The sequence below is a fragment of the Ranitomeya variabilis genome, chromosome 2 (assembly GCF_051348905.1).
Source record: "Ranitomeya variabilis isolate aRanVar5 chromosome 2, aRanVar5.hap1, whole genome shotgun sequence".
Classification (NCBI taxonomy): domain Eukaryota; kingdom Metazoa; phylum Chordata; class Amphibia; order Anura; family Dendrobatidae; genus Ranitomeya; species Ranitomeya variabilis.
Window position 1 is genome coordinate 626783811 of NC_135233.1, and position 23122 is coordinate 626806932.

The following is a 23122-nucleotide window of genomic DNA, read 5'->3' on the forward strand; positions in this document are numbered from 1 at the left end:
ATCCCGTGATCTACAGGGATTCCGAGCGATCTACAGGGATTCAGATACACGATCCTGCGATCTACAGGGATTTGGACACACGATCCCGTGATTTACGGGGATTCCGAGCGATCTACAGGGATTCGGATACACGATCCTGCAATCTACAGGGATTCCAAGCGATCTACGGGGATTCGGACACGATCCCGCAATCTACAGGGATTCCGAGCGATCTACAGGGATTCGGACACACGATCCTGCAATCTACAGGGATTCCAAGCGATCTACGGGGATTCGGACACGATCCCGCAATCTACAGGGATTCCGAGCGATCTACAGGGATTCGGACACACGATCCCGCAATCTACAGGGATTCCGAGCGATCTCCAGGGATTCGGACACACGATCCCGCAATCTACAGGGATTGAGCGATCTAAGGAGATTCGGACACACGATCCTGCAATCTACAGGGATTCCGAGCGATCTACGGGGATTCGGACACACGATCCCGCCAGATCTGCAGGGATTCAGACACACGATCCCACGATCTACAGGGATTCAGAGCGATCTACAGAGATTCGGACACGCGATCTACAGGGATTCGGACACATGATCCCGCGATCTACAGGGATTCGGACACACGATCCCGCAATCTACAGGGATTCCGAGCGATCTACAGGGATTCGGACACACGATCCCGCAATCTACAGGGATTCCGAGCGATCTACAGGGATTCGGACACACGATCCCACAATCTACAGGGATTCAGAGCGATCTAAAGGGATTCGGACACACGATCCCGTGATCTACAGGGATTTAGAGCGATCTACATGGATTCGGACATGATCCCGCGATCTACAAGGATTCGGACACACGATCCCGCAATCTACAGGGATTCAGAGCGTTCTACAGGGATTCGGACACGATCCCGCGATCTACAGGGATTCGGACACACGATCCAGCGATCTACAAGGATTCAGAGCAATCTACAGGGATTCGGACACACGATCCTGCAATCTACAGGGATTCCGAGCGATCTACGGGATTCGGACACACGATCCTGCGAGATCTACAGAGATTCGGACACACGATCCCGCGATCTACAGGGATTCGGACACACGATCCCGCGATCTACAGGGATTCGGACACACGATCCCGCGATCTACAGGGATTCGGACACACGATCCCGCAATCTACAGGGATTCGGACACACGATCCCGCAATCTACAGGGATTCCGAGCGATCTACAGGGATTCGGACACACGATCCCACAATCTACAGGGATTCAGAGCGATCTAAAGGGATTCGGACACACGATCCCGCGATCTACAAGGATTCGGACATGATCCCGCGATCTACAAGGATTCGGACACACGATCCCGCAATCTACAGGGATTCGGACATGATCCCGCGATCTACAGGGATTTGGACACACGATCCCGTGATCTACAGGGATTCAGAGCGATCTACAGGGATTTGGACACACGATCCCGCGATCTACAGGGATTCGGACACACGATCCCACGATCTACAGGGATTCAGAGTGATCTACAGGGATTCGGACACGATCCCGCGATCTACAGGGATTCGGACACACGATCCCACGATCTACAGGGATTCAGAGCGATATACAGGGATTTGGATACATGATCCCGCAATCTACAGGGATTCAGAGTAATCTACAGGATTAGGACACATGATCCCGCAATCTACAGGGATTCCGAGCGATCTACAGGGACTCAGACACATGATCCCGCGATCTACAGGGATTCGGACACATGATCCCGCAATCTACAGGGATTCCGAGCGATCTACAGGGATTCTGACACACAATCCCACGATCTACAGGGATTCGGACACACGATCCCGCGATCTTAAGGGATTCGGATACAAGATCCCGCAATCTACAGGGATTCGGACACACGATCCCGTAATCTACAGGGATTCACAGAAAGGCAATGAAATTGATACGAATATGAATCCCACTCGCTGCTGTAAGAAGAATGGCTGAGGTCTCTTCCTGGACTAAACATAAAAAATCTTCTGTAAAGCAGTAAAAAGTCACTGTGGAGAGTCCGCAGCATAGTCAGCACACCAATGTCACCCTCCGCAGGCCTTCTCCGATCCCCGCGGCGCGGACACTTTGCCCTCACTCCCTCAGGCTGCCCACTTCTATTCTGCTGCAGTTTGCAGTCATTCCCTTCATCTCGGCCACGCCCACTCGTTCCCGGCGTGCTTTGCGGAGGTAACGGCTGCGTCTCGCGGTTGGAGTAGGTGACCGGAGGCCCCGCCTCTCGGTATAGTGATGGCGGATCCAGCTCAGCTGCCGGTAACACCGAGCCGCCACGAGAAGAGTCTGGGCCTGCTCACCAGCAAGTTCGTGTCCTTGCTGCAGGAGGCGGAGGACGGTGTGCTGGACCTGAAAGCGGTAATGACCGGAACCAGTCCTGGCTGGTACCCCGAGCTGCCCCCCCCCACACCGGAACCACCGCACACACTGCACCAACCACCCGAGACACTGCCCCCACTACCGGAACCACCCGAGACACTACTCCCCACCACCGGAACCACCCGAGACACTGCCCCCACCACCGGAACCACCCGAGACACTGCCCCCACCACCGGAACCACCCGAGACACTACTCCCCACCACCGGAACCACCCGAGACACTGCCCCCACCACCGGAACCACCCGAGACACTGCCCCCCACCACCCGAGACACTGCCCCCCACCACCCGAGACACTGCCCCCACCACCAGAACCAGCCCGAGACACTGCCCCCACCACCGGAACCAGCCCGAGACACTGCCCCACCACCGGAACCAGCCCGAGACACTGCCCCCACCACCGGAACCAGCCCGAGACACTGCCCCCACCACTTAAACCCCCCGAGACCCTGCCCCGCACCTCCGGAACCAGCCGAGACACTGCCCCCCACCACCGGAACCACCCGAGACTGCCCCGACCACCGGAACCACCCGAGACCCTGCCTCCACCACCGGAACCAGCCCGAGACACTGCCCCCACCACCGGAACCAGCCCGAGACACTGCCCCCCACTACCGGAACCAGCCGAGACACTGCCCCCCCTACCGGAACCAGCCGAGACACTGCCCCCACTACCGAACCACCCGAGACACTGCCCCCACCACCTGAGACACTGCCCCCACCACCGGAACCAGCCGAGACAATGCCCCCATCACCGGAACCACCCGAGACACTGCCCCCCACTACCGGAACCACCCGAGACACTGCCCCCCACTACCGGAACCACCCGAGACACTGCCCCCCACTACCGGAACCACCCGAGACACTGCCCCCCACTACCGGAACCACCCGAGACACTGCCCCCCACTACCGGAACCACCCGAGACACTGCCCCCCACTACCGGAACCACCCGAGACACTGCCCCCCACTACCGGAACCACCCGAGACACTGCCCCCCACTACCGGAACCACCCGAGACACTGCCCCCCACTACCGGAACCACCCGAGACACTGCCCCCCACTACCGGAACCACCCGAGACACTGCCCCCCACTACCGGAACCACCCGAGACACTGCCCCCCACTACCGGAACCACCCGAGACACTGCCCCCCACCACCGGAACCAGCCCGAGACACTGCCCCCACCACCGGAACCAGCCCGAGACACTGCCCCACCACCGGAACCAGTCCGAGACACTGCCCCCACCACTTAAACCCCCCGAGACCCTGCCCCGCACCTTCGGAACCAGCCGAGACACTGCCCCCCACCACCGGAACCACCCGAGACTGCCCCGACCACCGGAACCACCCGAGACCCTGCCTCCACCACCGGAACCAGCCCGAGACACTGCCCCCACCACCGGAACCAGCCCGAGACACTGCCCCCCACTACCGGAACCAGCCGAGACACTGCCCCCCCTACCGGAACCAGCCGAGACACTGCCCCCACTACCGAACCACCCGAGACACTGCCCCCACCACCTGAGACACTGCCCCCACCACCGGAACCAGCCGAGACAATGCCCCCATCACCGGAACCACCCGAGACACTGCCCCCCACTACCGGAACCACCCGAGACACTGCCCCCCACTACCGGAACCACCCGAGACACTGCCCCCCACTACCGGAACCACCCGAGACACTGCCCCCCACTACCGGAACCACCCGAGACACTGCCCCCCACTACCGGAACCACCCGAGACACTGCCCCCCACTACCGGAACCACCCGAGACACTGCCCCCCACTACCGGAACCACCCGAGACACTGCCCCCCACTACCGGAACCACCCGAGACACTGCCCCCCACTACCGGAACCACCCGAGACACTACTCCCCACCACCGGAACCACCCGAGACACTGCCCCCACCACCGGAAGCACCCGAGACACTACTCCCCACCACCGGAACCACCCGAGACACTGCCCCCACCACCGGAACCACCCGAGACACTGCCCCCCACCACCCGAGACACTGCCCCCACCACCAGAACCAGCCCGAGACACTGCCCCCACCACCGGAACCACCCGAGACACTGCCCCCCACCACCGGAAGCACCTGAGACACTACTCCCCACCACCGGAACCACCCGAGACACTGCCCCCACCACCGGAACCACCCGAGACACTGCCCCCCACCACCCGAGACACTGCCCCCACCACCAGAACCAGCCCGAGACACTGCCCCCACCACCGGAACCAGCCCGAGACACTGCCCCCACCACCGGAACCAGCCCGAGACACTGCCCCACCACCGGAACCAGCCCGAGACACTGCCCCCACCACTTAAACCCCCCGAGACCCTGCCCCGCACCTCCGGAACCAGCCGAGACACTGCCCCCCACCACCGGAACCACCCGAGACCCTGCCTCCACCACCGGAACCAGCCCGAGACACTGGCCCCACCACCGGAACCACCCGAGACACTACTCCCCACCACCGGAACCACCCGAGACACTGCCCCCCACCACCCGAGACACTGCCCCCCACCACCGGAACCAACCGAGAAACTGCCCCCCACCACCGGAACCACCCGAGACACTGCCCCCCCTACCGGAACCAGCCGAGACACTGCCCCCACTACCGAACCACCCGAGACACTGGACACTGCCCCCACCACCTGAGACACTGCCCCCATCACCGGAACCAGCCGAGACAATGCCCCCATCACCGGAACCACCCGAGACACTGCCCCCCACTACCGGAACCACCCGAGACACTGCCCCCCACTACCGGAACCACCCGAGACACTGCCCCCCACTACCGGAACCACCCGAGACACTGCCCCCCACTACCGGAACCACCCGAGACACTGCCCCCCACCACCGAAACCACCCAAGACACTGCCCCACCATCGGAACCAGCCGAAACGCTGGAACCACCCGAGACACTGCCCCCACCACCCGAGACACTGCCCCACCACCGGAACCACCCGAGACACTGCCCCCCACCACCGGAACCACCCGAGACACTGCCTCTCACTACCGGAACCACCCGAGACACTGCCCCCCACTACCGGAACCACCCGAGACACTGCCCCCCATTACCGGAACCACCCGAGACACTGCCCCCACCACCCGAGACACTGCCCCCACCACCCGAGACACTGCCCCACCACCGGAACCACCCGAGACACTGCCCCCACCACCGGAACCACCCGAGACACTGCCCCCACCACCGGAACCACCCGAGACACTGCCCCACTTCCGGATCCAGCCAAGACACTGCCCCCACCCCCGGAACCACCCGAGACACTGCCCCCCCCCCACACCGGAACCACCCGAGACACTGCCCCCACTACCGGAACCAGCCCGAGACACTGCCCCACCTCCGGAACCAGCCCGAGACACTGCCCCACCTCCGGAACCAGCCCGAGACACTGCCCCACCTCCGGAACCAGCCCGAGACACTGCCCCACCTCTGGAACCAGCCCGAGACACTGCCACACCTCCGAACCAGCCCGAGACACTGCCCCACCACCGGAATAAGGCCGAGACACTGCCCCCCACCATCGGAACCAGCCCGAGACACTGCCCCACCACCGGAACCAGCCTGAAACTCTGCCCCACCTCCGGAACCACCCGAGACACTGCCACACCTCCGGAACCAGCCTGAAACTCTGCCCCACCTCCGGAACCAGCCCGAGACACTGCCCCCACCACCCGAGACACTGCCCCCACCACCCGAGACACTGCCCCAACACCGGAACCACCCGAGACACTGCCCCCCACCACCGGAACCACCCGAGACACTGCCCCCACCACCAGAGACACTGCCCACCCCCGGAACCACCCGAGACACTGCCCCCACCACCGGAACCACACGAGACACTGCCCCCCACCACCAGAACCACCCGAGACACTGCCCCCACCACCCGAGACACTGCCCCAACACCGGAACCACCCGAGACACTGCCCCAACACCTGAACCACCCGAGACACTGTCCCCCACCACCGGAACCACCCGAGACACTGTCCCCACCACCGGAACAACCCGAGACACTGTCCCCACCACCGGAACCACACGAGACACTGCCCCCACCACAGGAACCACACGAGACACTGCCCCCCACCACCAGAACCACCCGAGACCCTGCCCCCACCACCCGAGACACTGCCCCAACACCTGAACCACCCGAGACACTGCCCTACTACCGGAACCAGCCCGAGACACTGCCCCACCACTGGAATTAGCCTGAGACACTGCCCCACCTCCGGAACCGGCCCGAGACACTGCCCCACCACCGGAACCAGCCCGAGACACTGCCCCACCACCGGAACCAGCCCGAGACACTGCCCCACCACCGGAACCAGCCCGAGACACTGCCCCACCACCGGAACCAGCCCGAGACACTGCCCCACCACCGGAACCAGCCCGAGACACTGCCCCACCACCGGAACCAGCCCGAGACACTGCCCCACCACCGGAACCAGCCCGAGACACTGCCCCACCACCGGAACCAGCCCGAGACACTGCCCCACCACCGGAACCAGCCCGAGACACTGCCCCACCACCGGAACCAGCCCGAGACACTGCCCCACCACCGGAACCAGCCCGAGACACTGCCCCACCACCGGAACCAGCCCGAGACACTGCCCCACCACCGGAACCAGCCGAGACACTGCCCCCCACCACCGGAACCACCCGAGACACTGTCCGAACCACCCGAGACACTGCCCCCCACCACCGGAACCACCTGAGACACTGCCCCCCACCACCGGAACCACCTGTGATACTGCCCCCACCACCGGAACCACCTGAGACACTGCCCCCCACCACCAGAACCACCCGAGACACTGCCCCCACCACCCGAGACACTGCCCCAACACCGGAACCACCCGAGACACTGCCCCAACACCTGAACCACCCGAGACACTGTCCCCCACCACCGGAACCACCCGAGACACTGTCCCCACCACCGGAACAACCCGAGACACTGTCCCCACCACCGGAACCACACGAGACACTGCCCCCACCACAGGAACCACACGAGACACTGCCCCCCACCACCAGAACCACCCGAGACCCTGCCCCCACCACCCGAGACACTGCCCCAACACCTGAACCACCCGAGACACTGCCCTACTACCGGAACCAGCCCGAGACACTGCCCCACCACTGGAATTAGCCTGAGACACTGCCCCACCTCCGGAACCGGCCCGAGACACTGCCCCACCACCGGAACCAGCCCGAGACACTGCCCCACCACCGGAACCAGCCCGAGACACTGCCCCACCACCGGAACCAGCCCGAGACACTGCCCCACCACCGGAACCAGCCCGAGACACTGCCCCACCACCGGAACCAGCCCGAGACACTGCCCCACCACCGGAACCAGCCCGAGACACTGCCCCACCACCGGAACCAGCCCGAGACACTGCCCCACCACCGGAACCAGCCCGAGACACTGCCCCACCACCGGAACCAGCCCGAGACACTGCCCCACCACCGGAACCAGCCCGAGACACTGCCCCACCACCGGAACCAGCCTGAGACACTGCCCCACCACCGGAACCAGCCCGAGACACTGCCCCACCACCGGAACCAGCCGAGACACTGCCCCCCACCACCGGAACCACCCGAGACACTGTCCGAACCACCCGAGACACTGCCCCCCACCACCGGAACCACCTGAGACACTGCCCCCCACCACCGGAACCACCTGTGATACTGCCCCCACCACCGGAACCACCTGAGACACTTCCCCCCACCACCAGAACCAGCCCCTCATACCCTGCCTCTGCTGCGCCCACCCTGCTACCATTCACAACTGGAATGTGCTCCTGTTTCCCCCCACCTTGCAGCCGCTCACAGCCTCAACCTGCCCCACCGCCCCTCACCTTCCCCTGCTGCCCCCCACCCTGCGGCCGATCAGAACCGTAACTTCTCCCCTAACCTGCCCTCACCCTATGGCCACTCACAACCAGAACTTTCCCCACCTCCCCAACTGCCTCTGTAGTTGCCGCTCACAGCTTGAGTCTGCCCCACCGTGCCTAAACTTCTCCTGCTGCTCCCCACCCTGCGGCCTCCCACAACCGGAGTTTGCCCCACCGTCCCTAACCTGCCCCTGTTGCCTACTACCATGCTGATTCTGCCCTGTGCCCCAAGCTGCCCCAACCCTTTGGCAGCTCACAAACAGAATCTGCCCTAACCTGTGACCATCTGCCCTTCCAATCTGCCCACCTGCCCTTACCCTTGACTCCTGCAACCTCCACTTACTGATCTCCCTCTTACTAATGTCTCCCCTCTCCAATCTATCCTGAATGCAGCAGCCATGATCATATTTCTGTCCCAACCACTACACTGATTCCTCCACCCTGTGCCAGTCATTGCACTGGTTACCCATCTGCTACAGAGTCCAATATAAACTGCTCAATCACCCACAAAACTCTCCACATCTCCCTACATCTCCTCATCTGTGTACCACCTACCCATCCTCTCCACAGTGCTACACCGCCCTACATCTTCTCATCTGTCTTCCACCTACCCATCCTCTCCACAGTGCTGCATTGCCCTGCATCTGCTCCTCATCTGTCTACTACCCTACCCGTCTTCTCCACAGTGTTGCACCACCCTAAATCTCCTCATCTCTGTATATCACCTACCTGTCCTCCAGTGTTGCACTGCCCTACATCTCCTCATCTGTCTACCACCTACCTGTCCTCTCCACAGTGCTGCACCACCCTACATCTCATCTCTGTCTACCACCTACCCGTCCTCTCCACAGTGCTGCACCACCCTACATCTCCTCATCTCTGTCTATCACCTACCTGTCCTCTCCACAGTGCTTGCACCACCCTACATCTCATTTCTGTCTACCACCTACCCGTCCTCTCCACAGTGCTGCACCACCCTACATCTCCTCCTCATCTCTTGTCTATCACCTACCTGTCCTCTCCACTGTGCTGAATGGCCCTTCATCTCCTCATCTGTCTACTACCCTACCCGTCCTCTCCAGTGCTGCACCACCCTACATCTCATCCTAATCTTTGTATATCACCTACCTATCCTCCACAGTGCTGCACCGCTCTACATCTCCTCCTCATCTCTGCCTACCACCTACTCGTCCTCTCCAGATTGCTGCACCGCTCTGCATCTCCTCATCTCTGCCTTCCACTTACCCGTCCTCTCCACAGTGCTGCACCACTCTACATCTCCTCGTCATCTCTGTCTACCACTTACCCATCCTCTCCACACTGCTGCACCTCCCTACATCTCCTCATCTCAGTCTACCACATACCCGTCCTCTCAACAGTGCTGCACCGCTCTACATCTCCTCCTCATCTCTGTCTACCACTTACCCGTCCTCTCCACAGTGCTGCACTGCCCTACATCTCCTCATCTGTCTTCCACCTACCCATCCTCTCCAATGCTGCATTGTCCTGCATCTCCTTCTCATCTGTCTACCACCCTACCCATCCTCTCCACAGTGCTGCCTCCCTACATCTCCTCATCTCTGCCTACCATCTACCCGTCCTCTCCACAGTGCTGCACTGCCCTACAGCTCCTGATCTCTGCCTATCGCCTACCCGTCCTCTCCAATGCTGCACTAGTCTACATCTCCTCCTCATCTGTCGTACCACCTACCCGTCCTCTCCACAGTGCTGCACCGCCCTACATCTCCTCCTCATCTCTGTCTACCACCTACCCGTCCTCTCCACATCGCTGCACTGCCTTACATCTCTTCCTCCTCTGCCTGCCACCCTAGGTCCGCTTTCTGCTAATGACCTAAGAATAAAATCCTGTATAACCCTTAACTTCCCACACTCTTCTCCAGTACTTGTGTTGAACCAGTTTCTGGAATGATCTACCCCAGACAATCTGGTTAATTCCCAGTCTCCACAGTTTTAAGTGGATCATTAAAAAGCATTTCTTCAAACTGTTGTATCTCCTCATTAATCCTGTTCCCCTTCCTCGCACTCGGCAGCACTTTGTACCTGTACATGTACTGGCCGGTGACCGGACCATGCTGCGTTATTGAGTGTCCCTATTATATTGATGGCTGAAACCGACACGACAAGCACTTTATTTTTGCCTATTTTTGCCTTTTGGGCCCTCGCTCCTCCTGTACCGGTTGAACGATTTGTAAGGTCTTATCCTGCTTGTTGAAGTTTTGTAGAAATAATACTCATTGCACTGCCCCATAATCGGTCATTCCCACCTTCCTGTTTGTCACTGACCTATCTAGACCCTGTCCTCCTTTTTTGTGTTTGATCTTCCTCCCCTTGACTTTTTCTCCCATCTAGGAGTGAATTATCCACCTCCTGTAACCAGGGTTCCCCTTCATCCATGTTACCCCTATCTTTCTTCTCCCCCAGTGATCTTGGTACCTTTGTCCTACCATTTGTTCTTCCCACTGCAAGAACTAACTGTGGAAATGTAAGGGCGCCGGACAGGAGAGGTGGGTAGAGGGCCTATAGGTGTGCCAGACAGGAGAGGTAGGTAGGGGCCCCTGTTGAGGTTCCGGATAGGAGAGATAGGTAGAGGACCTGTAGGGGTTCCCGACAGGAGAGATAGATGGGGGTGGTCTCCGGACAGGAGAGATAGATGGGGGGGGGGGGGCGGCTCCGGACAGAAGAGGTGGATGGGGGGGTTCCGGACAGGAGAGGTAGATGGATGGCCTGTGGGGGCTCCGGGCAGGAGCTGTAGGTAGGGGCACCGGACAGGAGAGGTAGATGGAGTGCATGCAGGGGCTCCGGGCCGGAGCTGTAGGTAGGGGCTCCGGGCAGGAGCTGTAGGTAGGGGCTCCGGGCAGGAACGCCGTACAGGAGAGATAGGTAGTGGCGCCGGACAGGAGAGGTAGATGGAGGGCCTGCAGGGGCATTGGACAGGAGAGGTAGGTGGAGGGCCTGCAGGGGCATCGGACAGGAGAGGTAGGTGGAGGGCCTGCAGGGGCATCGGACATGAGAGGTAGGTGGAGTGCCCGCGGGGGCACCGGATAGGAGAGTTAGGTGGAGGGCCTGCAGGGGCTCTGGGCAGAAGCTGTAGTTAGGTGGCTTCGGGCACTAGCTGTAGGTAGGGACTTCGGGCAGGAGAGGAAGGTAGGGGCTCCGGACAGGAGAGGTAGGTTGGGGCCCCTGTAGGAGCGCTGGCCAGGAGAGGTAGTTTGGGGCTCCTGTAGATGTGCTGGACAGAGGTAGGCGCGATATAGAAATCTGTTTGCAGTCGCCTGTTTGCTGGCGTTGATGCATCTCTTCCCGGCGGGCTGTGTGTGCAGGCCTCAGGGTTTCGCCATGGTCAGGCAGCGGCTCTCTTGGCTCTTTGCTACGTGCAGTGAGCACAGTGTGCGCTGCTCTGCCCGTCTGATGAAGGGCTGCAGCTTTTTGATGGTCCTCTCCCGTGTTTATCGCCAGGCTGCAGATACGCTCGCTGTCAGACAGAAACGCCGAATATATGACATCACCAATGTTCTGGAAGGAATCGGGCTGATCGAGAAGAAGTCTAAGAACAGCATTCAGTGGAAGTAAGCAGCACTGCGTGGGCTTAGCCGGGTCACTGCTGTCACAGAAGATCATATCCTCTAGTCACATCCAGAGCTGCTTCATGATTCTGTTCCCCCATGTCATGATTCTTGGTGAATCAGATTTGTAGGACATCTGTGGATTTCTCTCCTTATTTTTATTTTTATAAATTATCTCAAGTGGAGCATTAATGGAAAACCGAGCAAGAATGCTTTATCGTGTGACCGCTCTGGGGAGGGTATTGTGACCACTCCTGGTAGGGCATGCTGCAAGCAGTCTCTGGAGAAGTGGAGGGTCTGCTTCCCTTTTGTGGTGTAAGGGTGGAGTGGCTGCTCAGCTCTGCCGGCGGGAGGTGTGAGGGTTGGCTGCCTGCCTTGGGCAGCAATGCGGGGGCGCGGGCCGGCTGTCTGCCTTGGGCCACAATGCTGGGTCGCGGGCCGGCTGTCTGCCTTGGGCCGCAATGCTGTGTCGCGGGCCGGCTGTCTGCCTTGGGCTGTGATGTAGGGGTAATGAGTGATCATGTACCTAACTACCTAACTTTGGGGCCGATTCTTGCAGAGGGGTGGGTCCTGGATGTAACACTCGGGAGATCGCCGATAAGCTGATTGACCTGAAGGCGGAGCTGGCAGACCTGGAGCAGCGCGAGCAGGAACTCGACCAGCAGCGCGTTTGGGTGCAGCAGAGCATCAAAAATGTGACGGACGATGTGCAGAACACTGGATATCCTTTTTGTGTGGTCCATGAAGAACCTAAAAGAATTGTCCATGTCTTTATCCTTGCTCGCCCATCCTGTTACATCAGGAAATGACAGGAGTCTTCGGGAGCCGTGGGGGTAACACTGGCATTTGAGGGGTTTGTGCGAGCTAGGCTGGGGTCATGTGGTGTAAAGTGCCCTGTCGGCAGGATTGTGCTCAGTAACTGTAGTGTGCGGTCAGCACCGTTATACTGATTACAATGATGATATGGTTCTTGTGTAATCAGTGTTAGACACTTTCAGTTAATGATATGCTTGTGCTTCGGGGCAGCCTGTGGGCAAAGTCTTATCTTCCTGCTCTAAGCCAGAGAAACCAAGGAAACACCTGACCACAAGCCGCCAAAGAGCACAGACAGTCTGTCTCTATGATGAGGAACATGTTTGTACTTTGGGGTGGCCTGTGGGTGGGGCTGGTTTATGGTCGGAGCTGTAGGCAGGGCTGTGGGTGGGACTGGTTTGTGGTCGGAGCTGTGGGTGGGGCTGGTTTGTGGTCGGCACTGTGGGCAGGTCTGTGGGTGGGACTGGTTTGTGGTCGGAGCTGTAGGCGGGGGCGGGGCTTCAAGCAGGTCTGTAGGAGGGGCTGGTTTGTGGTCGGGTCTGTGTGGGAGTTTGTAAGCAGGGCTAACTGGATGGGGCTGGTTTGTGGTTGGGTCTGTAGGCGGGGCTTCGGGCAGGTCTGTAGGAGGGGCTGTGGGTAGGGCTGGTTTGTGGCCTGGGCAGCGGGCAGGTCTGTACGCTGGGCTGGTTTATGGCCGGGGCTTCTGGCAGGTCTGTAGGTGGGGCTGGTTTGTGGCTGTGTCTGTAGGAGGGACTGTGTCTGTAGGAGGGACTGTGGGTAGGGCTGGTTTGTAGACGGGGCTGTGGGCATGCCTGTAGGCGGGGCTGTGGGCATGCCTGTAGGCGGGGCTGTGGGCATGCCTGTAGGCGGGGCTGTGGGCATGCCTGTAGGCGGGGCTGTGGGCATGCCTGTAGGCGGGGCTGTGGGCATGCCTGTAGGCGGGGCTGTGGGCATGCCTGTAGGCGGGGCTGTGGGCATGCCTGTAGGCGGGGCTGTGGGCATGCCTGTAGGCGGGGCTGTGGGCAGGTCTGTAGGCGGGGCTGTGGGCAGGTCTGTAGGCGGGGCTGCGGGCAGGTCTGTAGGCGGGGCTGCGGGCAGGTCTGTAGGCGGGGCTGCGGGCAGGTCTGTAGGCGGGGCTGCGGGCAGGTCTGTAGGCGGGGCTGTTTTGTGGCCTGTTCTGTAGGTGAGGCTGTGGGCAGGTCTCTCCTTGGTTTCTCTGTCTTAGAGCAGGAAGATGAGATTCCGCCCATAGGTTGCCCCAGAGCGTGGGTATAACATTAACTGAAAACTTCCAACACTGCTTACACAACAACCACAAGACAGATCTCATCACCAGATATCAGTGTAATCAGTATAACGGCGCCGACCTGACACTGTAGTCACTGAGCACAATCCTGATCACAGGTATCAGTGTAATCAGTATAACGGCACCGACCTGACACTGCCTGTAGTCACTGAGCACAATCCTGATCACAGGTATCAGTGTAATCAGTATAACGGCACCGACCTGACACTGCCTGTAGTCACTGAGCACAATCCTATTCACAGGTATCCGTGTAATCAGTATAACGGCACCGACCTGACACTGCTTGTAGTCACTGAGCACAATCCTATTCACAGGTATCCGTGTAATCAGTATAACGGCACCGACCTGACACTGTAGTCACTGAGCACAATCCTGCTGACAGGTCCGATTAGTAGAAGAGGGGCACAGCAGTTACTAGTCCTTCCTTAACCTGAACACTCTGGCATATCTGACCCATGATGACATCTGCCGCTGCTTCCGAGGTTAGTCGTGACTGCTGCGCCGCTGTATCAGGAGCTGGACTTCCTATCCTATCTCAGGGTACATATGTGTGCAGGGGGTTGTGCCACTGTTTGGATACAAACCATTGTCGCATGTGCTTCGTCATATTGGTACAAAATGGGCATGTGACGTTAACATTGGAAGTGTATGAATCGTGTGCTGCGTGATTGGCGCAGGACTGCCATCCCCGGTACTGTGCCCACCACATTTATGTGCGGATGATTCTTCCAAACTCCCTGTATGCAGTCACATTGCCTGCTGCCTTGTCGCTTTCATTATTGCACCACCTCACTTCCTCGCCACCACACATGGTTGAATCCTTCCCGCACTTTTTGCCACAGCACACATGTACGGCTTTATTTTGCAGGCGATACTTTGCTGGCTATCAAGGCTCCATCGGGCACATGCCTGGAAGTCCCAGTCCCCGAGGTAAGCGTCTGTCTCTCTGTGGTCTACCTATTGCCTGTCTGTTCTGATTATTGCCCCCATCCCATGTAATGTTCTGATTATTCTGTTAGGGGGTGAATGGACAGAAGAAGTTTCAGATTCATTTGAGGAGTTCCAGTGGGCCTATTGAGGTTCTTCTAGTTAATAAAGACTCTTCCAGCTCCCCACCAGTCGTTGTTCCTGTACCTCCACCAGAAGATCTTGTCCCGTCGCCTCCAGCCGTGACTGCCACTCCTGAGCCTTTACCACCCACTCCACAGAAAGAGACAGAAAGCAGAACCCCGACGGCAGCTGAGCCCCCTGCACGTGAGTGCTACGTCCTCTACTACGACGGGTAATGAGCACACGGTCCTTGGTGTCTCACCTCGCCATTATTGCAGTGCAGGTGCTGATATAGATCTGTCCTCTGTGAGTGCCAGCTTTTGCACTATGGAGTGTGACAAGGACGGACACAGGCCCTGGTTCCTCACCCCTGTCCCTAGACAATGCAGATGGAGCTGTCTCAGTGTTTTGGCTTCTCCACAGTGTCTCCAGAGCTGGATCCAGAAGATAAAGGACGGAGTCGTCTTGTGGACTCTGGCTTGCTCCAGTCTTCAGCTTCCTTAGATAACAGTCCTGAATTGCCAAACTCTTCTACCTCATTCCAGCCAATCAAATCTGAACAATCAAATGGTAAGTGATGGAGAGACACGCGTATCGGAAACATGGCGACTCATAGGCAGCGTGCTTACTGACTGATGTCCCCCAGGACCAGTCTGTGGCCAGCGCTGCCTCCATTATTACCTTATTGAACGTTACAGCAGTGGTAGACCGCCTGGAGCTGGCGGACGTATTTGAAATTGTATTTGGCAGGTTCTGAAGACATGCCATTGCCCATGGCCTGACTACTCCGTACTTCCTTCAGGGGATGATGTCTGAAGTCACATTCAGTACCTGGCCAGCAAAGCGGCATGTTACCAGTACTGCGTCAGAATGTACTGCCATGATCATGGCTACCCTCTGCAGGGTTCTGGCATCAATTAATGCTGATACGCTCCGCATAGTACTAATGCTTCCAATGTGAACTTTTCTCAAGCTGAACCTCTGGTGCCATACCATGGGCATGTAGCCATAGCAGGCCTGTGATAGTCTTTGTTCCATGGCTGTCGGGTATATCGCCCCAACCCTATCTTACATGTTTTGGTTGCTATTGACAGTGGCATCTCAGAGGATAATGATGTAGTACTGGGCACCAGTGTAATTCCCGCTCATACCGCCTTCCAGTACATATTCAGCCACTGTTCTGTGTGACACTGGCCACTCTGATGGTACAGGAGATAATGGAGTCTTGTGTTCTTTGTTTTCAGGGCTCGACTTGCCCACAGATATCTCAGAGTTATTTGATCCCACAAGAGGTAAGCGATTTCCCGGTTAGCTCCTAGTAATGTGACCCTCAAGGTCGATCTAGTGACTGTCTCTTGTGTTCCAGAATGCATCACATCGGACTTTCTAGAAGAGCTGATGTCATCAGAAGGTAAGCGTTGTGTGCCTGCTGATGAAGGTGGCCGCCTCCCCATACGTGGTCTCACAATGGCTCGTCTCTTTTCCAGTGTTTGCCCCTCTGCTCAGACTGTCTCCTCCACCTGGTGACCATGACTATATCTACAATTTGGATGAAAGCGAAGGAGTCTGTGATCTGTTTGATGTTCCCATCAATCTTTGATCTCTGAACTCGGCCTTGTGCCCCATTGTGAATATGCACAGATTTTTCTATTTTTGGATTTGCATGGATGAAAAAGAAAGACTGCAGAGTGCCACAAAGTGTGGGCAAGGAGATTCCAGCCTGTCCTGCCGCTGACGGCCTGCCTGCTTCCCAAATGGACAGATTCTCCACCGTGACGGCCAACACTGCACACTTTCTTATAGAATTGGCTGTCTTGAATGAGTATGTGGATAAAAGTTATTTTTTTCTATAGTTCTGTTCATGCTTGTGTTCTGTCCTACTTTTGTGGGGTTTTTATATAAATATAATTTTGGCCAGTAGCGCACTATGAATGTGAATGCTGCTTCAGCATCTGTGTGTCTCTGTAGTTGATGGTTGTGAATGATCCCGGCCACTATTCTGGTGTTGCCCCATGGCAGAGCCGACCAACTCTTCTGGCCTTGCCCCGTGGCGGAGCCGGCCACTCTTCTGGCGTTGCCCCGTGGCAGAACTGGCCAACTCTTCTGGCGTTGCCCCGTGGAGTAGCTGGCCACTCTTCTGGTGATGCCCCATGGCGGAGCCGGCCACTCTTCTGGTGTTGCCCGTGGTGGAGCCGGCCACTCTTCTGCCGTCGCCCCGTGGCAGAGCTGGCCACACTTCTGGCGTTGCCCCGTGGCGGAGCCGGCCACCCTTCTAGTATTGCCCCATGGCGGAGCCGGCCACCCTTCATACGTTGCCTGCTTTTTGTATATACTTACTCTGAGTGGTGTGTGCTGGAGCCATGGGGGCTTTGCCTTGCAGCATGGGGGCTAATAGGGTACCCGGATCGGTCCCCCTGCTGCAGTTTCTCCTTGGCAGTGGTTACTGCATATTTAAGGTCAGGGACCAACTAAAATGTTCACTGTGACAGGGCAGTGGCTTCATGCAGTCTGACCTTCTGGTACCAGTCCAATAACAGCCGAAAACTATGCACCACAAAGCACAGTGACTTGCTGGGTTTTGATATGAGCCCTGACAGCGCTTGCCCCTACGTTCAGTTACGCCATGTGAACATAGCCATATGAACAAGATTGTGTGGTGAACTAACAGGAGATTAGGGCAGAGCTGTATGAAGGCGACGGGACACGGACCTTTTATAGAGGGAACCTGTCACGTTGTACATGGAGGCTGATCTGTGGACAGCACGGTTTTGGGAAAAAGAAGCCGAACAGAACGATGGACTCGATGTTATAACAATCCTAAAGAACTTGTTAAACCCCTTCCCAACATGCTCCGTATATATACTGCTCTGCAGGAGCTGTGTTCCCGCAAACAGGAGTGTATGTATGGCGGCTCAATCGTGCAACCTTACGCTGAGCGCAGCGGCGATCGGGTGCTGGTGTCGGCTCTGTGAAAGCGTTCACCCTGCAGCAACGCCCATGATCGGTGCTAGCACAGATCGCGGGCATTTAATCCCTCTGAGGCCACTGTCAGTAGTGATACAATAATAAAAATTGTCCTGGTCAGGAAGATGAAAACAGGGAACCTGTCACCAGGAGAATGCCGACCCGACTGTTGACTGACCGCACTCTCTGTACACATGTAGTAAGGAAGCTGTCGATCACTGATGGGACTGCCCACTGGACCGATCAGTGACTGTACATGTGTACAGAGATTGCTGTAAGCCACTGATCGGTCCAGTAGGCGGTCCTACAAGTGACTGACAGCGAACTCTGGATGCACAGTTACACAAAGGAAGCTGGCAATCACTAATAGGACCGCCCAATGGACCGAAGATCCTAGATGAAATGAGTTGCTATATCGGGTCACTAAACAGCAAGGGGAAGTATATATAGCAGCTATTCGTCCCGGGACCCTATAGACGTAGATCTGGCTAAATGTCTTGGAGGGGGCATCTAGGTGTAGATAAAACCCAAGAACGAATCCTAAAGAGGTTCTACTGACCTGGGTGTCACAGGGACATTGTTAATTTCTGCTGATCCTGCCGTATGTTTCAGCTAACTGCTCCCGTATCCCACTTCCGCAGTACCCTAGTTCCGTTACCCATGATCAAAGTCCAATTTGACCGGATTGCCATGGACCTGGTGGGGCCTTTAGTTAAGTCCGCCAAGGGTCATCAATACATCGTTGTGGTAATGGACTATGTTACGCGGAACCATTGAGAAACTCCTCTGCCAGGACTATAGCATGGGAGCTAGTTAATATTTTCTCCCAGACAGGCCTGCCTAAGGAGATCCTGACTGACCAAATGACACTGTTCATGTCCAAGGTGTTGAGGGAGTTGTGTAAGGTCCTCCAGATTACTCAACATAGGATGTCGATGTGCCATCCGCAACAGACGGCCTGGTGGAGAGGTTCAACAACACCTAGAAAACTATGTTGTAGAAGTCTGTGGAGGAGGATGGCCAAGATTTGGATTGCCTGCTGCCATACCTACTGTTCTTCTACGCCTCTCCGGGGTTATCTCCGTTCGAGCTCTTATATGGACAACACCCTTGGAGTCTTCTGGAAGTTGCAAAGGAGACATGGGAAGCGGAGGTAACACCCCACTGAAGCGTTATTGAACATGTGGCCCAGTTGCGGGACAGGATCGCGAGTATGGTGCTGATTGTGAGGGAGAGCCTCCTTCAAGCACAGGAAGCCTAAGCAAGGTCTACAGTTTTTAGGCAAGACTGAGACAGTTTAGCCCTGGAAACCGAGTGTTGGTGTTGATCAACACAGTTGAAAGTAAGTTACTGGCCAAGTGGAAAGGGCCATACGAGGTGGTCGAAAAAGTTGAATGACGCCAACTACAAGGTAAACCAATGAGGGAGAAAAAAACCATACCAGGTGTACCACATTAACCTGCTGAAACTCGCGATACAGGGATCTGGTAGAAGCAACGTGCCTTGGGGCTTTTCCTGGAGCCAGGGTCGAGGATGTCACAGTGGCAGAGACACGGTCGCTGACCCAGAAACAGTGCTGCAAGCTGCTTCAGCAGAACAGAGACCTGTTTTTGGAGTTACCAGGATGTATGCAGGCTGTGGAGCATGAAATCCTGACTGAAACGCATGTGAGGGTGAACCAAAGGCCGTGTCTGGTTCCCGAAGCCCGCCGCAAGGTGAACTCCAAGGGGGTGAAGAGAATGTTGAGCCTAGGCGTCATCGAGGATTCTAAAGAGTTGCTGGTCCAGCCCTATTGTCGTTGTGCCGAAGCCGGATAAAGAGTGGCGCTTCTTTAACGATTACAGCATGCTCAATGAGGTGTCCAAGTTCGAAGCATATCTGATGCCCTGGGTCGATGAACCCCTCACAAGAAGACTCTTATTTGGGCGATATCTTGATCTTTAGCCCGGATTTGGAAAGTCACTTACAGATGGTCCAGGCGGTACTGGATGCACTGAGGAAGGCAGTGTTTACCATAAACCCAAAGAAGTGCGCCCTCGGGAAAGAAGAGGCAAAATACTTGGGCTACATCGTTGTAAGCAGCGAGAGAAAGCCACAAATAAACAAGATGGAGGCAATCCAAAAAGTGCCCTCAGCTGGTCTCCATAAAGCAGGTTAGGGCGTTTCTGGGAATTGTGTCATTAATAGCAATTTATGCCGAATTTCGCCATGATAGCCGCCCACAGTTCTTCTCAAGGGCACAAAATAGTCGATGGTCAAATGGTCCTCTGAAATTGAGATGGCATTGCAGGATTTGAAGCTCGTCCTGTGCCGACAATCTGTCTTGGACTTCACTAAGGATTTTGTGCTCCAGATGGATGCCTCCAAGGTCGGTTTGGGAGCTGTGTTGTCCCAGGAAATAGGTATAGGACTGGATGTTCATCCCCATCCGAGTAGGAAACTGTGAGAAGAACTATGCCATCATAGAAAAAGAATGCTTGGCTATAAAGTGGGCAATCGACACCCTGACATATTACCTGTTAGGCAGAAAGTTCAGGCTAGTGTGAGATCATGCGCTCCTGAGATGGATGAGGGAAAGGAAGGGGAAGAATGCCCGGATGACTAGGTGGTTTCTGGCGCTCCAGGACTTATGTTTTCATGTGGAGCATAGGCCAGGGAAGTTGCATGGTAACGCAGATGCCCTGTTTTGAGTCCCTTTCTTATCGAGTGAAGGTGCCAAAACGAGAGGGGGGAGATATGACAGTATGCTTAATGGCATCAGTGATATAAAACCCAGACTTTTTTTCCTCTAGAACACTAAGTGCCATGAGGGGTTAATCTAATTTACATAATGGGTAGGCTTTTATGTGGACAGACATAGAGCGGGTGAGACTATGTCCACCTTATCTCCACCCCATGGTGTGTTCTGGGGCTTAAGTAGCTTGCCTTCAAAGACAGCAGGGTTCAGTGCCTGGAGAGGAGGAACTCCCCGCTAATCCAAGGACTGTGCCTAGTGCTGCCGTTGTGTTCTGTTTTGCCCAGAGGGCCGTGTTTGTTTTGTGCTTCAGCTTGGTTTAGGCCATATTCAATAAACAAAGTGCATTCCTAAAGCCACAGTGTTCTTGTGTCTACCTCTGTGTGGAGCCAAGTGAGCCAATCTACCATAACTGTCAGACATTACCATTACACAGCAGGGGCACATTTATAAGATTATCTCCGCACAGGAACATTTTATTAAAGGGCCACTGTCACCCCCCCCCCCCCCAGCCGTTATAAACTAAAAGAGCCACCTTGTGCAGCAGTAATGCTGCAGTCTAACAAGGTGGCTCTTTTAGTTTTTGATTCATTTATTAGCTCAATAAAGCACGCACAGCGCAGGCGCCGGATTTAAGAAGCAACAACGCGAAGGGGGCGGGTACCATCGGCCCTGAAGAGAAAAGTGACGGCAGTTGGGGGATTCATACAGGACGCTTCGGACCGCCTCCAGGTATAATATCTGGTATGTGTGGCCAATTTATAAAACGCTTTATTGAGCTAATAAATGAATCAAAAACTAAAAGAGCCACCTTGTTAGACTGCAGCATTACTGCTGCACAAGATGGCTCTTTTAGTTTATAACGGCTGGGGGGGGGGGTGACAGTGGCCCTTTAATTGTCCAATTGTGGAAATAATTGTATTCACTAGATCTTGGAATAATAACAAGCTTTTGTTTGTGGGAAAACCCCTTTAATGATTGGTGTACTCAGGAGGGGAGCTGACCTCCAGGGCTGGGCACTCGGTAAACAGAACTGAATCCTGATCCCTGTGCAGGCGGACTCCACAGATATACGGATTATAGTGAATGTTTAATTGTGTGTGTGTGTGTGTGTGTGTGTGTGTGTGTGTGTGTATACGTGTACTTGCGTATGTGCAGAGTGTGTATTCGTGTTTCTGTGCAATGGGTCTGTGTATGTATGTGCAATGGGTGTGTATGTACATGTGTACAGTGGTATTTAAAAGCACCCCCTGTCAAAATTACTGTTTTTGCGAACAGTTAAAGCAAGTTTTTGTGAGAAATTGTCCAATTTACTTTTTTTTTTTTACTAGTTTGTAATAAAATATCATTTTTAAAAAATTACTTACATTTATGCCTCTTTTATCCCACTATGACATCTAGCTTACTGGGAAATGTTTGGTATCTTATGGCTTGGAGGGTGTTGTTGGTGATTATTAGAGAAGGAGTTTGGATTTATCTGTGACTGTTACTAGGTTTTAAGTGTGATTCCTCTGGTGCATTCCTCTTGTCATATGTGAGTGTATATTTGTATGTTTTGTATTTTCCTTTATCCCTACTCGTGTTACCTTGTTAGTCTGGTTGGTGTATTGCGGTGCAATACTAATCCCCTCTTTCCTGGTTAGGGGAAGAGTACAGACTGTGGATTCAGGAGCTAATGCAAGGCTTGTGGCCCTGGCGTCTTCACCATCAGAAGTAATCCGGTGGGCAAAGCAAGTTATGGCGCCCCCTAGTGGTAGGGACAGGGAAGGAGCCCCTGATCGCCGGAAACTCGACAAGTCATGACCGAAACAGTTTTTGATCCATTATGGATCCTATCACTGCTCTGACAGGGTAGCTGCACCAGTTCAGCCTGGATGTGGCAGATTTACGCGATAATAATAATAATTTTTATTCATATAGCGCCAACTTATTCTGCAGCACTTGACAATTAAGCGGGGACATGTACAGACAATAAATTCAATACAAGTTAAGACAATTTAACCCCTTTCTGCCATTGGACGTACTATTCCGTCCATGTGGGGTGGGCCCTACTTCCCAAGGACGGAATGGTACGTCCAGCGCGATCGGCCGCGCTCAGGGGGGAGCGCGGCCGTGAGTCAGCTGACTATCGCAGCTGACATCCGACACTATGTGCCAGGACCGGTCAAGGACCGCCCCAGGCACATTAACCCCTTCCCGACCTTTGACGCATACGCTGCGTCATGAAAGTCGGTGACAATCCGACCTGTGACGCACCGTATGCGTCATGGAGGGATCGCGTCCCTGCAGATCGGGTGAAAGGGTTAACTCCAATTTCACCCGATCTGCAG

General features: G+C 56.0%; 1 protein-coding gene across 1 annotated transcript; it reads left to right on the forward strand.

Annotated features, from left to right (window-relative positions):
- Positions 1 to 2039: 2039 nt before the first annotated feature.
- On the forward strand, positions 2040 to 17032 carry E2F4 (E2F transcription factor 4). The gene is made up of 10 exons (XM_077289035.1): positions 2040 to 2407; positions 11819 to 11928; positions 12485 to 12646; positions 14483 to 14526; positions 14913 to 14974; positions 15064 to 15298; positions 15518 to 15664; positions 16339 to 16386; positions 16461 to 16505; positions 16582 to 17032. Exons 1-10 carry the CDS (start codon positions 2285 to 2287, stop codon positions 16692 to 16694), a joined length of 1089 nt encoding a protein of 362 aa, XP_077145150.1. The 5' UTR covers positions 2040 to 2284; the 3' UTR covers positions 16695 to 17032.
- The last annotated feature ends 6090 nt before the right edge of the window (positions 17033 to 23122 follow it).

Bases quoted from the DNA above. Each gene is read 5' to 3' on its own strand.
- E2F4 (XM_077289035.1), top strand. From the start codon at position 2,285: ATGGCGGATCCAGCTCAGCTGCCGGTAACACCGAGCCGCCACGAGAAG. The intron at 15,665-16,338 runs GTAAGTGATGGA...CTTTGTTTTCAG, and splicing joins CAAATCTGAACAATCAAATG to GGCTCGACTTGCCCACAGAT. The intron at 16,387-16,460 runs GTAAGCGATTTC...CTTGTGTTCCAG, and splicing joins GTTATTTGATCCCACAAGAG to AATGCATCACATCGGACTTT.